Source organism: Sus scrofa, chromosome 4, assembly GCF_054392235.1.
Source record: "Sus scrofa isolate SSC_HxYL_T2T_F1_AM1 chromosome 4, Sscrofa_HxYL_maternal_Yorkshire_Landrace_v2.0, whole genome shotgun sequence".
NCBI lineage: Eukaryota > Metazoa > Chordata > Mammalia > Artiodactyla > Suidae > Sus > Sus scrofa.
Genome location: NC_139386.1, coordinates 66,560,270 through 66,573,604, shown reverse-complemented (window position 1 = coordinate 66,573,604; position 13,335 = coordinate 66,560,270). Strand labels below are relative to the sequence as shown.

Sequence of the window (13,335 nt, the reverse complement as noted above, 5' to 3'; positions counted from 1 at the left end):
CATTTGTGGGAGAAGATGAGTGCCACATCTTACTCCTCCACCATCTCGATCCTGCCTCCCTATATGCATGTGTTTTTAAATAAAGCAAAGGTACAAAAGCATAAAACCTATAAAAACACTTCAGTTGTGCCACTGCGTGATCTAAACAAAAGAAATTCATCAAAGATAAAACGTACTTCACTTCTGTTACCCTTGATTTGTAGAGCCTAGTCTGAAGAAGTCTGCTAAATAGGCAAGGCTGCACTGGCCACTGATGTGCTGGCAGTTTAAGACTCTCTCAGGAAGCAGGACTCCAGCTACATCCATGTCATACACACCGGGCATTCATGGGCACTGTTCTGAGCTAAGTGCCACTTTACCTCATTCCTGTGACCTCTGCTTTTTTTCTTTTTTGGTTAATATAAATACAGTCTGATTTAGTAAAGAGTCATAACATCGTGAAAAGTTGTGTGCTCTATATTCTTCTTTGGCAATGTACATATGCCCGAAAAAAATGGAAACCAAATTATCCCGTTGACCTCATAGGGCTGCTATGAGGACTAAACATGAAAGCAAGTGAAGGGCTGGGACCACATCTGGCAAGTGCTTTGTATTTACTAGCTGCAGCTCCTGTCATCAGTGTTAGTATTACTCATATGATTATTGCTCTGCATCTTATTACCATTTCCTGAAATCCTAAGAAGTCACCATATAGCAGTGGTGTTTGCAGAATGAACACTGGATCACAGATGTGTAGTTCAGGTTGCTCCACATGATAGGTGGATACAAGTAAGAAAATCCTTTGAATACGTTGCATAAAACCTTATGTGTAAAATGAGGGCTAACATCTGCCTTACACAACCATGACAAGAATTTTTCCAAAGGTGGTCATGAATGGGCAAGTTTTTTTGGAGGGGGTTGTCTTTTCTAGGGCCACATCTGTGGCACATGGAGGTTCCCAGGCTAGGGGTCTAATCAGAGCTGTAGCTGCTGGCCTACGCCACAACCACAGCAATGCAGGATCCAAGCGACGTCTGCAAACTACACCACAGCTCACGGCAATGTGAGATCCTTAACCCACTGAGCAGGGCCAGGGATCGAACCCGAAACCTCATGGTTCCTAGTCGGATTCGTTAACCACTGAGCCACAATGGGAACGCCCCAAGTATTTTTTAAACCATAAAAAAATTATGAATATGTAAGGTATTATGATTTCATGAACAAACACAGAGACACCAGTGTCTAAAAGCAAAACAGAATTGTTACTGGTTTACAGACACATGCCCAACCCTGATTCTGAGACTGCATGGAACCCACAGGTTTAGATGCCTGCCCTATGAAAAAACTTTTAGCTAGAGTTACTACAATTTTACATAGTAAAACTAATGGTCACAAGCAGAGACTTACCTTTACTATTGTTTTAGGGCGTTTTTTAAAAAATAGTTTTGGCTTTTCAACCACAGGAAGAGGTGGAAGTTTCTTAAGCTCCTGTAGGACAGTGGTTGCAGCGCGCTTCTTGGAGAGTTTTTTGCTGTTTCCCTCTCCTTCTGCGGAGAATTCACCCACGGACACCCGAGTGACAAAGCTTTTCATATGTGGTGGTCCACTTTCTTTGATAACCTAAAACATACATGTAAAATATTCAAAACAGTCGCTTAAGATGCATTCTTGTGGCATGAATCTTTTTTAATGTTCATATGTAATTGAAATCGTTATTAGTAAGAATCAGGCCAAAATTATAGATTTTTTTAACAAAGCTATTAGGAAGATACTATACAGGGACTATTCATTTATAATACTTATGACACTTAATGAACTGAAGTTGGAGAAACAGAAATCTAAATAAATACATTCAATTCATGGTCAAAGTTGTGTTTTACTAGCTTAAAATACAGAGTTCTAATTATGGTTATCCTGTTTCTTATGGAATGGAAAATTAAGGACATAAAACATACCATATTACCCTGGGTACAGAGAATGATAATTTGTATATAACTGTGTACACATCTAATTTTCTCCTCTGTAAGAGTAAGTTACTGGGATACAAGGACTATGTCTTACTGGAGTTCTATAGCCTATAAAGCATCCTACGTGTGGAAGCCACTCAAAAACAGGTGATGGTTGATAAACGACCTATTTTTGATGGGGACCTCAAAGGCTGCTTTACAGAAAGGTCATGAACCTTAAATTGGTAAGCAGCTAGGCCATTAAAATACCTAGCTTTCTAGAGTAATGGATTATGAATCTTTCAGTTATGAATGTTGCTAAACCTGTATTAATGTGTTCTTTTTAAACTATACCAGCCTTGGGAGGAAAGTTACCTTCCAAAGCTGGAAAAGTGCTCAAAACTTTAGTCTCCTTCAAAATTCTGATTTATAAAAGACACCCTATTTAGTTAAATAGTTTACCACTGAAAATTATATTAAAAAAGTGTCTTCTAATATCAGATACCAATTAGGAAATGATACAATATCTCAATAATCCAATATTATTGGGGATAAGGAATGTACGATAAGTACACTTTGCAATAATTTAAATTTACAAGTTGAATCACCAAAACTGTTTATTTTAACCACTTTGACGGACATCTTCCTCAATTTAAAAAATATGTATATACTAAATATTTAACCTTGTGTTGCTCACATTAGATCTTCATTATGAATGTTAAATATTCTACACTATACTGTATCGATGGCTCTAGGATATCTAAGACTTCTAAAACCTACTTCTGTTCACTGGAGCCTTTCAAAGGCCCCATGTTCCAAAGACTTTTGAGTATATGCAATTACTTTCAATAGGTTTTCAATATTTCTTAAAAACTATCATTTCTTGCCAGGCCCGACAGACAAGAAATTTTCTTGTACATTTTCTTCCTGCTTTACTCTTTTTGCTGCCTTTAATCTATTACAGGCTGAGCAATCAAATAACCCAACTTCTTACAACTGCGTCTAAGAAAGCAAACAGGTTCTCAGTGGAGATAAGCAGATCCTGCCAGTGAGGAAAGTGTGGGAGCTTTCTGGTAGGTGAACATCATAGAATTAGAAGGAGGATACCCCATGACTGTTTCAGCTTATTTCCTGGGTTTTTCCTATTCTCTACATAGTTGAGTTGCAAAATTAATAAAGGAAGTATTATAATAACATTTTTTCTTTTTTAAGTATCTCAATTTTATAAATACTTTGTGACATATTTATCTACTTGTAAGCTAGAGTGCTGCTCAACTACTTTTTAGTAACTTATTATAAAGATTAAATTTAAACATCTTGTGGCCTCCATAAATTTAAAAGAAATCAGATATTAATATAGACATGTCACTAAATATTACCTTGGATACTTTCAAATTGATCTTACTGAAAACACCAAATTTTACGGGGCACTACAAATTATCTTAAACTCAGGAAATAAATTTTATAATGAAACCTGAAATATCATGTATAAAAAATGGCTCAATGCAGAAAAGCCGAAGGGATCAGCAGGAATCCATGATATTATAATAAGTTCTATTCTCCCAGGGCTTGAACCATTTCATGATAGAGAGGTTGAACAGAAGGAAGCACAATAAATCTTTCAAGATACTAAAATTTTATTAATTTTATTTATTTGTTTAAAATAATGAGGAGCACGGAAGAAAAAAGAGGAAGATCTCTGCTGAACACATACCTCAAAACTGACGGGCATATTTCGCTTCAGAGCAATTTCAAACACTAGGCTGATCTCAGATTTGTTTGCATCTTTGTCATCATCCATTTCTTTTCCTGATTCGCCATTCTAAACCATAAAAATAGGATGACATTGAATCCTCACTTTATAACAAACTTCACATGTATTCTACAATCAAGAGAACCTATTGGAGTTCCCGTCGTGGCGCAGTGGTTAACGAATCCGACTAGGAACCATGAGGTTGCGGGTTCGGTCCCTGCCCTTGCTCAGTGGGTTAACGATTCGGCGTTGCCGTGAGCTGTGGTGTAGGTTGCAGACGCGGCTCGGATCCCGCGTTGCTGTGGCTCTGGCGTAGGCCAGTGGCTACAGCTCCGATTCAACCCCTAGCCTGGGAACCTCCATATGCCGCGGGAGCGGCCCAAGAAATAGCAACAACAACAACAACAACAACAAAAGACAAAAGACAAAAAAAAAAAAAAAAAAAAAAAAAAAAAAAAAACCTATCTAAAACACAACAGGAGACAGGAAACCGGAGACTGGATCTTGTGGACTCCTATGTAACTACCGTAGTTAAGCACTTTACTGCATGGCTTCTTGTGATTTGGTTTTAGTTTTTTTTCCCAAAGTAGAAGGACGGATGCTGAATATGGAAATCTTTTACTCAACCACACACTAATTTGAGTGTATCCTTAGAGAACTCTATCTCACACACACACACACACACACACACACACACACTACCTCTACTTTCATACGATATTTAATATTCTATGAAGACTGGGTTGTAGAAAGAGTTCAGAACGCAAACCAGGATTCTGGAGCTCTGTGCCTGGCTCTGTAACAATTTACTTATTGATCTATTTAACACCTATTAATGCTGAACACAGTGTAAGCAATAAAGAGATCAAGAGACAGTATTCCTGCTGTCAAGAAGCTTATGACTTAGTGGGAAAACAGATCAGCAAACAGATAAGAGTCATAATGAAGGTGTACAAAGAAAAATATTGAGTCTTCCATTAACTACGATAAATCTCAAAGAAGAAAGAACAGGCTGAGAAAAGGCAAACTATATAGAGGTTGAACCTCATAGTTTTAAATAACTAAGTGGAGAACTCAATAAGAAGGTGACTTATTAGACATGCCTGAGCTAGAGACAGCGTTTTGAAGCAATAAAGAAAGTAGCTAAAGCCAGGGGAATGGGTGAATCCACTAAAGATCACCTTCAATACTCTCCCGGGTAAAATAAAGTGGGACTAAAAAATCCATTAAGATCTCCTCCACTTTAAACTCCTTGATTCTAAATTAATAATGCTGTGTAATCCATGCTCAATAAAGTGCAGCATTAAATACAAGGCAAATGAATGCTACTTCATATCTTTGTTTACATCCCCAAATCCTGCCTTGCCTGGGAAGTGAATTCCACAGGGCGAACCAAAGAGCTCAAGGGTAAAGTCATCCGAGCAGCAACACATGAGCCTAGTGAGCACAGAGGCAATCCGAGGAGCAAGTCATAGCAGATCACCTCTCCAGTGGTCCCTCCTATCCACAGAGACTTCCTTCATTTATAAAAAAGCACTTATTTGTCTTCGCAATAATCCCCCTGGGAGACCACACGAAATAGGCTGCCACATGCGGCAGCAACACACCTGAGCTGATTTTTCTGGAATAGGTTCATTCTGCAGTGCTTGAAGGGCTTTCATTGCGGCATTGTGTCTAGCGGCTTGTCGAGTCTTTCCTTCCCCAAAAAATTCATTATTTCCTACTGTCAGCTGAACATAGAAGATCTTGGGTATTGGGCAATGATACCTAAAGTAAGAAAATAGAAATATTAATGCTAGCTCAGTAAAATCACTCCATAATCATCAGCAAGATTTGCCCTCTTTAAAATGATATCCTCTTATTAACCCCAATAAAGTTTAAGCCTCACAAATGTATTTCTAAAAGCTAAAATGTGACTCAATATATCCATTGATAATCGTGTATATGATCTGGATGAAAACATACTTTAGAAAATAACATTAAACAAATTAATATTTTAAGAATTGTTTAATTAAATCACAGAAGACATTTTGGCGAGAAGTTTTCCGTGGCATTTTTTTTAAATGATTTTTATTTTTTTTGCATTATTTTGACAGAAGTGAGCCAAATGGTGTGGTGCTGAAGGATGGGGACCTGCCACAGAGGCAGGAGACAAGCAAACCCATTTAGGGACAACACATGGATGACAGCGCTTTTAGCAGAAGATAATTATGATTAGATATGGGAAGGGCAAAGAGATGAAACTACTACTGCAAAGTGGTAAGTACTTGGCAAAGGAACAAGGAGATCAGATTCAACATAAGAAAGAATGGGGAGTTTAAGTCAATTCTAAAGCAGAAAGTAACATAATAAAATGTATTTAAGTAGAAATTTTTTAGCAGGTTTGTGCTTAATGAGACTAAAGTAAAGAGCTTTCATGACTAGAAAGCTGCAACGATGCAGACATGATGGGATACAAACTTAGAAGAAATTAAGAGGCTATGCAATAAAATCCAATAACTTAACAATTATTCATGGAGCACCTTCTTAGGATGGGGGGATATCACAATGAACAAAAACACACATTACAGTGGAGAAGACAGACAATAAATAAGATAAATATGTAGGATACCTAATATGTTAGAAATACATTTAAACTGAAAAAGAAGGAAAGGTTCAGGAGTGCCGGGGGAATGGTCAGATAGAGCGGCCAGTGAATGTCTCATTGAGATGACAACTACATAAAGACCTGGAATAAGTGAGGGAGGAGCCCACACAGGTATCTGGAACAGGGCCTTCGAGGCGGTGAAAACACCAAGTGCAAGGCTTTGTCTGAAGCACCAGAGGGCAAAGCGTGTTCAAGTAATTCAGATGATTCCCACCTGGTTAGAGTTGAGGCAGTAAAGGAAGGAAAGCTAAGAGATGGGAAGAGGTGGCCAGATCCCACAGGGCCTTCCTTAGAAATCGCTGTAAGGATCTGACTTTTACCCTGAGAGGAACGTCCAGCCACCAGGAGGTTCTAAGGAGAGAAGTGGGATAATCTGACTTGCAATGTGGAAGGACTATCTGACTATTACATTGAAAACAGACACAGGGGAATGATGATAAAAGCAAGGAGATCCATTGAGAGGCTATTGCAATAATACAGGGGCCTGAACTAGGGTGGCAGCATAGGAAGTAATGAGAAATAGTTGGATTTTGAACGAATGTCAAAAGTAGAGATGATGGGTTTACCAAAGGACTAGCTACGGAGTATGAGGGAGGAGTCAAGGAAGGCCCCCCCCTCAGGATTTCTGACAGGAGCAACTGGAAGATGGAGCTCCATACATTGAGTGGGTGAAGACTGCAAAAGGAACAGGTTTGTTGGGGGTGAGTATTAGCAGCTCCGGTGTGGAGATGTGCAACTATTCAGTCTGCTGGACATCCAAATGAAGACATCAAATGGACAGTCAGGTTGACGAGTCTGGACTCCAAGAAACAAGTCCAAGTTGGAGATAAAATTTGAGAATCATCAATAATATATGGGTGAAATTCAAAACCACAAGACAGTGAGAACTCTGTGGGAGGGAGGGAGAGCAGGAAAACCAAGTAAATAAAGCATCCTTCCTGAAAGCTGAATGGGGAAAAGTATATCCTAGAGAAGGAAGGAGTCACCTGTGTCAAATGCGACTCACCGGACATGAAACGATGACTGAGAACTATGACCACTGCATTGGACCATTTAGAAAAACTAACAGAATCGATTTTGATGGAATGCTGGATTCAAAATTGTAACACTGAAAAATTAAGTGATTACTCCAGTGCTGGAAAATGCCTGTTTCCCAGCAAAACGAAGCCAATCGAGGTCCTACTAAATTTTAGTTAATTATTGGACATCCAAGTGGCAGAGCTCTACATTCAACCTGAGATAAACTGGGCAGAGCCCCTGTGTAAGAATTCACAGGCAGATGGGACTAATCAGCGAAGGTTTACTGAAAGCAAAGGACTAGAAATGTACACTGGTACTGAAGATGCAGATTTGGGGGGTAATGACTGAAAACCAGGTGAGCAGGTAAACACCTGGAAAGGATAAGTGTAAAAGAACCCTAAAAACGAGTGCCTAAGGCTGACATCTGATTAATGCCCGTGATCAAAAGGCAGGGGAAATAACAGACGGCAGTGAAGGCGATGAAAGCGGGTCAGTGTTAGAAAAGAAATTACAACACAATGTCAGGGAGAGGGACGATCAACAATGTCAAACCGTGTGGCGAAATCCAGAGTGAGTCTGAAAAGAAAAAGTCACTGTTTAAAATTTTTAAAGTCAATTTTCTTGGCCCACAGTTTTCTATTAACTTAAGATGAAATATTTTAAATGTGTTTTTCTTGCATGTCATACGTTCTCATTTTTAATTGGCAAATATAAAAAAAGTTAAAGGAAGAAAAAAAATCACTGACAGTAAAAGATACTTTTAACACACAAAGACTAAAAAGCATTAAGACCACACTTTTTGCTCTTTGATTGCAATAACCAATGATGTTCTGAAGTACATAATTTCCCATTACCTATTTTATTTTAGATCCCTTTAATGCAGAAATTCTGACAGACTAATATCATCACTGCAGGTGACCTTCATTTTGTTTCCCACAAAATTCAGTGTTCCCTCCACAGAACTTTCTGCATATTTTTAACTGGCTCCACTATAAAACTTTAAAACAGACAACCTGAAATCAGAAATTTACTTCTGGACTGAGATCTTACATGGCACGCCTTCACCACCGAGCAAATGTTTACAATTAATTATATACTTCTGAAAATAGAGGTCCACAACTGGAATGCTAACAGACCTTTAACTACGGTGGAGAGAGTGGGCGCCACGATAATCACTAAGGCCTGCTGACAATTACAAAACTCATTTCGGTTTGCCACAGAGACAAACAAAATTTCTGTTCATTATAACTTTACTGGAATATGATGTCATAACACATAACCATACTGAAACAATCTGCTGATTTTCTGACCAAAATATTAATTGCACACTAAAGAGCCCTTGGGGCCTCTTCCTTTCTGGCCATCAAATATGTACGGGTATGTGCCTGATGTGGATACATATGCGTGTGTATATATCGTATAAATATCAGAGGGAAAATTAGGTAGGTTGTATTTTTAACATAAAAAGTAACACTAGCATTAGCGGCAGGAAATATCGAGACCCCGAGACCCCGACGCCTGACTTGTTTCATTCCAGTTTCATTCCACCCTCTTACTTAACAATGATTCTGAATAATCTCCCCTACGTGGTTTGAATACCTTATATATCATATCTCCTCATATCAACATGACAATTAAGATTAACCAGAGCATTCTCATTAACGGCACCCAGACTGAATTATAAGAGAGAAGATGAAGAATTTTTTGTGTGAGTTAGGTCCTGGTCTCTAAATATCCATTTCCTTTGGTAAAGAAACTCAAAGTTTATTAACTTTCAAGGTTGGTATGTTCTATTTAATGGAGTTCCTTTTTCTATTTTTATTTCGAACATTAAGCTCATTTCTGGTAAAGTGCTTGTGATAAGCGATGCACATATTTCTACAAATTAGTACATGAATAGGAACTTAATCTTACCTTGCTATTCTTAAATAATTTTCCACAGTCAGAATTTTGTGATCAGGAGTTCCCGTTGTGGATCAGTAGAAATGAATGTGACTAGTACCCATGAGGACGCAGATTCAATCCCTGGCCTCACTTGGTGGGTTAAGGATCCAGCGTGGCTGTAGGTCGCAGACACAGCTTGGATCTGGCACTGCTGTGGCTGTGGTGTAGGCCAGTGTCTGCAGCTCCAATTCAACCTCTAGCCTGAGAATCTCCATATGCCATGGGTGCGGCCCTAAAAAGAAAAAAAAAAAAAGATTTTTGTGATCAATACTTAGATTTCCATAGTGATTAGTGTTAAGGGATGAGCCATGAAAACTCACCACCCATTCAGGCTGTAAGTTTCAAGGTCGGAATGGCTTCTACCCACAGCCTCCAAAGTATATTTTGTAAAGTGTGATCCTGCTTTCATAAGAATCATCTTTAGTGCTTATTAAAAAAATGCAGATTCCTGTGCTCTGACCCTCATCTGCTGATTCAATCTCTGAGGATGGAACAAGAGTCTTCACTTGCGCTAGTTTCCCTGGTGAGTCTCGCACTAAGGTCCTAGAGCACCTGTTCCAAGGGTCTCCACAGCCAGCATGTGGCTTATGTGACTTGAAGACTGTTTCAAACCCCAGGCAAGCAAGGGACGGCACACCTTCCTTAGAGCACTATGGTCAGGTTTCTTATGTCTCCCTCATTTAATCCTCACAGCAGCCTAGTGAGACAGAAGTCCCCATGGTTCCAGACTTTTCGGGGGTCAAACTCAAGTCTGCCAACTTCAGAGCTCAGATCTCAAGCAGTTTCCTAAATACCTGGTTTGTCCTCGTCTCTTTTTGTTCATATATGTTTATTAAACCAGCTCTATGTTCTTGGTGGGCCAGAGAACCTAATGCAGGGGTTCTTTCTTAAGCTAAGGTCTGCTAACAGACCAGAAGTGTTCTACTTAGTAGCTGCTAAAACAAAAAACCCCATAATGAAATCCTATGTTTTTAGTACATTAAACCAAGCAGGCACAAAAATAGGCACAACTGTGTAACCTATCAAAAGTAAAAGGTCAGAATAATAGGCTCCGGTGCCACACTGCCTCACGGTCTAAATTTTATGAAGGATATTTGCAAGACCACTTCCCCGGCCCCCGCCCCGTGCCTCTTTGCCCTCTAGCCACTGGAAGTCTTACAAAAAAGAAACAAAACAAAATTTCGGGAGTCCCCATTATGGCTCAGTAGGTTAAGAACCTGACTAGTATCCATGAGAATATGGGTTCAATCTCTGGCCTCACTCAGTGGGCTAAGGATCCAGAGTTGCTGTGGCTGTGGCTCTGGTATAGGCTGGCGGCTGCAGCTCCGATTGGACCCCTAGCCCTGGAACTTACGTATGCTGCAGGTGTGGCCATTAAAAAAAAAAAAAAAAATTTCTTCAAATAAAATAAAAGTTTTCCTTTCTTTATATCCCAAAAAGTCTTTAGATTTGGCCTATTTTTAAGATGTCACAAGTTAATACAACAATACAGAAAGAACTGGAGTTTCCTTGTTGTGCAGCGGGTTAAGGATCCAGCATCGTCGCCGTAGCAGCCCTCACTGCTGCTGTGGCATGGGTTAGCCCCCTGGTCCAAAAACTTCCAGAAATTTCCATGTGCTGTGGGCGCAGTCAAAAAAAGAAAAAAAAAAGGAAAGAATGGTATTTGGTTCCTTTGAATTAATACTCGACATTCCTTAAGCAGTTTTGTTTTTTGAGCAAAGGGAACATTTCTATATTCTTATGTAAGTATTCTCATACGAAAATAAGTATTCTTATTCTTGCACGGGACTGTCAGCTATAACAACTTTCTACACCATATATCCTTGCCATCCTCCCTAAAGTTACCTCATTAATGCCTCCTTTATGGACTTGCTTCGTATCTCTTTCTAAATAACTAAAATCCATGTGTCTGCCCTACCCTTCTGTGACTGCCTTATTCCCCATTATCTCCACTTTCCTAAGTATCATTTTTACAAGGTGAGAAAGACATATTCCAAATAACATTAGAACTTTTAAAAATTGAAAAATAATTGCCTCATTTTATTTGATAGCATTATTCATAAATCTCAGCACAGCTTGAGCATTCATATCTCCTCTACAGGTTTATGTCTTAAATATATGAACTTGTTATCTTCTGATCTAATAAGGAGAGGCTTTGGATTGCTGTGTTTACTTCTAACATGGACTGAAAACAGAAATGTCACTTCATCTTTCTGTCTCAGTTCACTTATCTGTAAAAATGTTTGCACAATCTACGTTTAAAGAACTCTAAAGGCCAAAACTTAGAATTCAAATTGCCCTGTTGATTATTCTGATTTTTTGTACACTTTTTGGCACTGCTAAGCATTCTTTTTTCCTTGGTATAGAAAAATAATAGGCTTTATCATAAAACTATAAAATAGTCCTTGGCACATGTTCAAGCCTGTGTGTATATAAAATGTCTAGATAGGAGAGAGTTCTTTCTCTAGTCATATCCATAAACTTGGAAAATATATCTTTTATGGGATCTGAATGTTTAGTCTTGAGAAATTTTAAGAATGAGGAGCTATTAGAAAAGACTCATAGGGCAGCTGAAAATCAACTTTAAAAGAGATGGAAGGACATTTTTTTCTATTTGCAGAATTATTATAACCATGTTTAAAACGCATAAAGGAAAACACAGAGAGATGTGCACTAAAGGCTGCAGTAGGGTGTTCTGAAGTGATGGAATTATAAATGACATTTGCTTTCATAATTTCAAATTTTAAAAAATAATATAGTTGGACTGGTACATAAACAGAAGAAAATATTTAACTGAAAGTTTTAACTGTCCAAAGGTAAATCTCTGCTCCAAGTGTAAATCTGATCAACTAGTGGAATGACTTGAACATGAGTCACAAGAGTAAATCATCCGTACTGTGTCACTTACGCCAGTACCACAACAGGACTATGGAAATCAAAGCACGTTATCAAAGAGCCCCATTTTATAAACGCACAACCACCACCCTCAATCCCACACTTGGGTCCAGCATAGAACTATTTTGCCCCTTCCCTGAATGGATATCTAGATAAATCGTCACCAGCAGCAGCAGCACCATTACCATGATTACAGCAAATACTTGGAAAGAACCCACTATGTGCCAGGGGCCATGCATACTCATCTCAGTCACCATAACAACCTCAACTTCACTGGAAAAGGAAAGGAAGGAAGCAAAAGAGAAACGGAGATGTTAACTAACTGCCTGAGGCTACCCCACTCGAGCCAGCATTTGAACCCAGGCAGTCTCACTCCAGAGCCCCTGATCTTAATTAACCTCTACACTCTTCTGCCTCTGAATGAACTGAATCAGTGAGCTCTTTAAACTGCAGAGATCCAAACTATAAGTTTTGCAGAGCCCATGAGGGCCTTGGTACAACAAGGCAATTTGAGTCAAACTAGATATGAGAGATCAATGGCCACATGGGTTCCAAAGAGAAGGCTGGGGGCACTTAAGTCCGGAAGACTGAGCTGACTGCAATCCTACTGCTCTCTCTCTCTCATGCTGTGTTTCCTCTCTCAACCCACCTTTCTGGAACCCGTGCTTAAACTGCCAATGTTCATATTAGGGAACTGCAAAACAAACCACGAGTGATACCACTTCACATCTGCTAGGATGGCTCCAGTTGTACAGCCACTGTGGAAAAGGGTTTGGAATGCCCTTATAAAAGTTAAACAGCCTTACCCTCTGACCCAGCAATTCACTCTCAGATACATAAAACCAAAGAGAAATTTTTAAAGGTGTCGAAACAAAAATGGGTACACAAATGTTCACGGTAGCATTGTTCATAACAGCCCCTAAGTGGAAACAGCCCACAGGTCCATCCAACGGCTGAATGAAATAGAGAGAACGTCATACATCCCAACAACGGAGTGCTGTACGGCCGTGCAAAGGACCGAAGTACTGGCACGTGACACAATGTGGACGGACTCTGAAAACATCACACTAACTGAAAGCTAGACACCAAGTCCACATACTGTCTGAGTCCTCTCAGATGAAATGTTCAGGATAGGCAGCTCCATAGAGACA

At 39.3% G+C, this 13,335-nt stretch overlaps 1 protein-coding gene across 54 annotated transcripts in view; it reads right to left on the bottom strand.

Moving 5' to 3' along the window:
* The window catches only part of STAU2 (staufen double-stranded RNA binding protein 2), a 319,371-nt gene that overhangs the window by 209,786 nt on the left and 96,250 nt on the right, over positions 1-13,335 (bottom strand). For all 54 annotated transcript variants that reach the window (NM_001444571.1, NM_001444575.1, XM_085020656.1 and 51 more), the window contains 3 exon segments: positions 1,387-1,599; positions 3,640-3,747; positions 5,286-5,445. In NM_001444571.1, the coding sequence (NP_001431500.1) occupies positions 1,387-1,599; positions 3,640-3,747; positions 5,286-5,445 (481 nt within the window).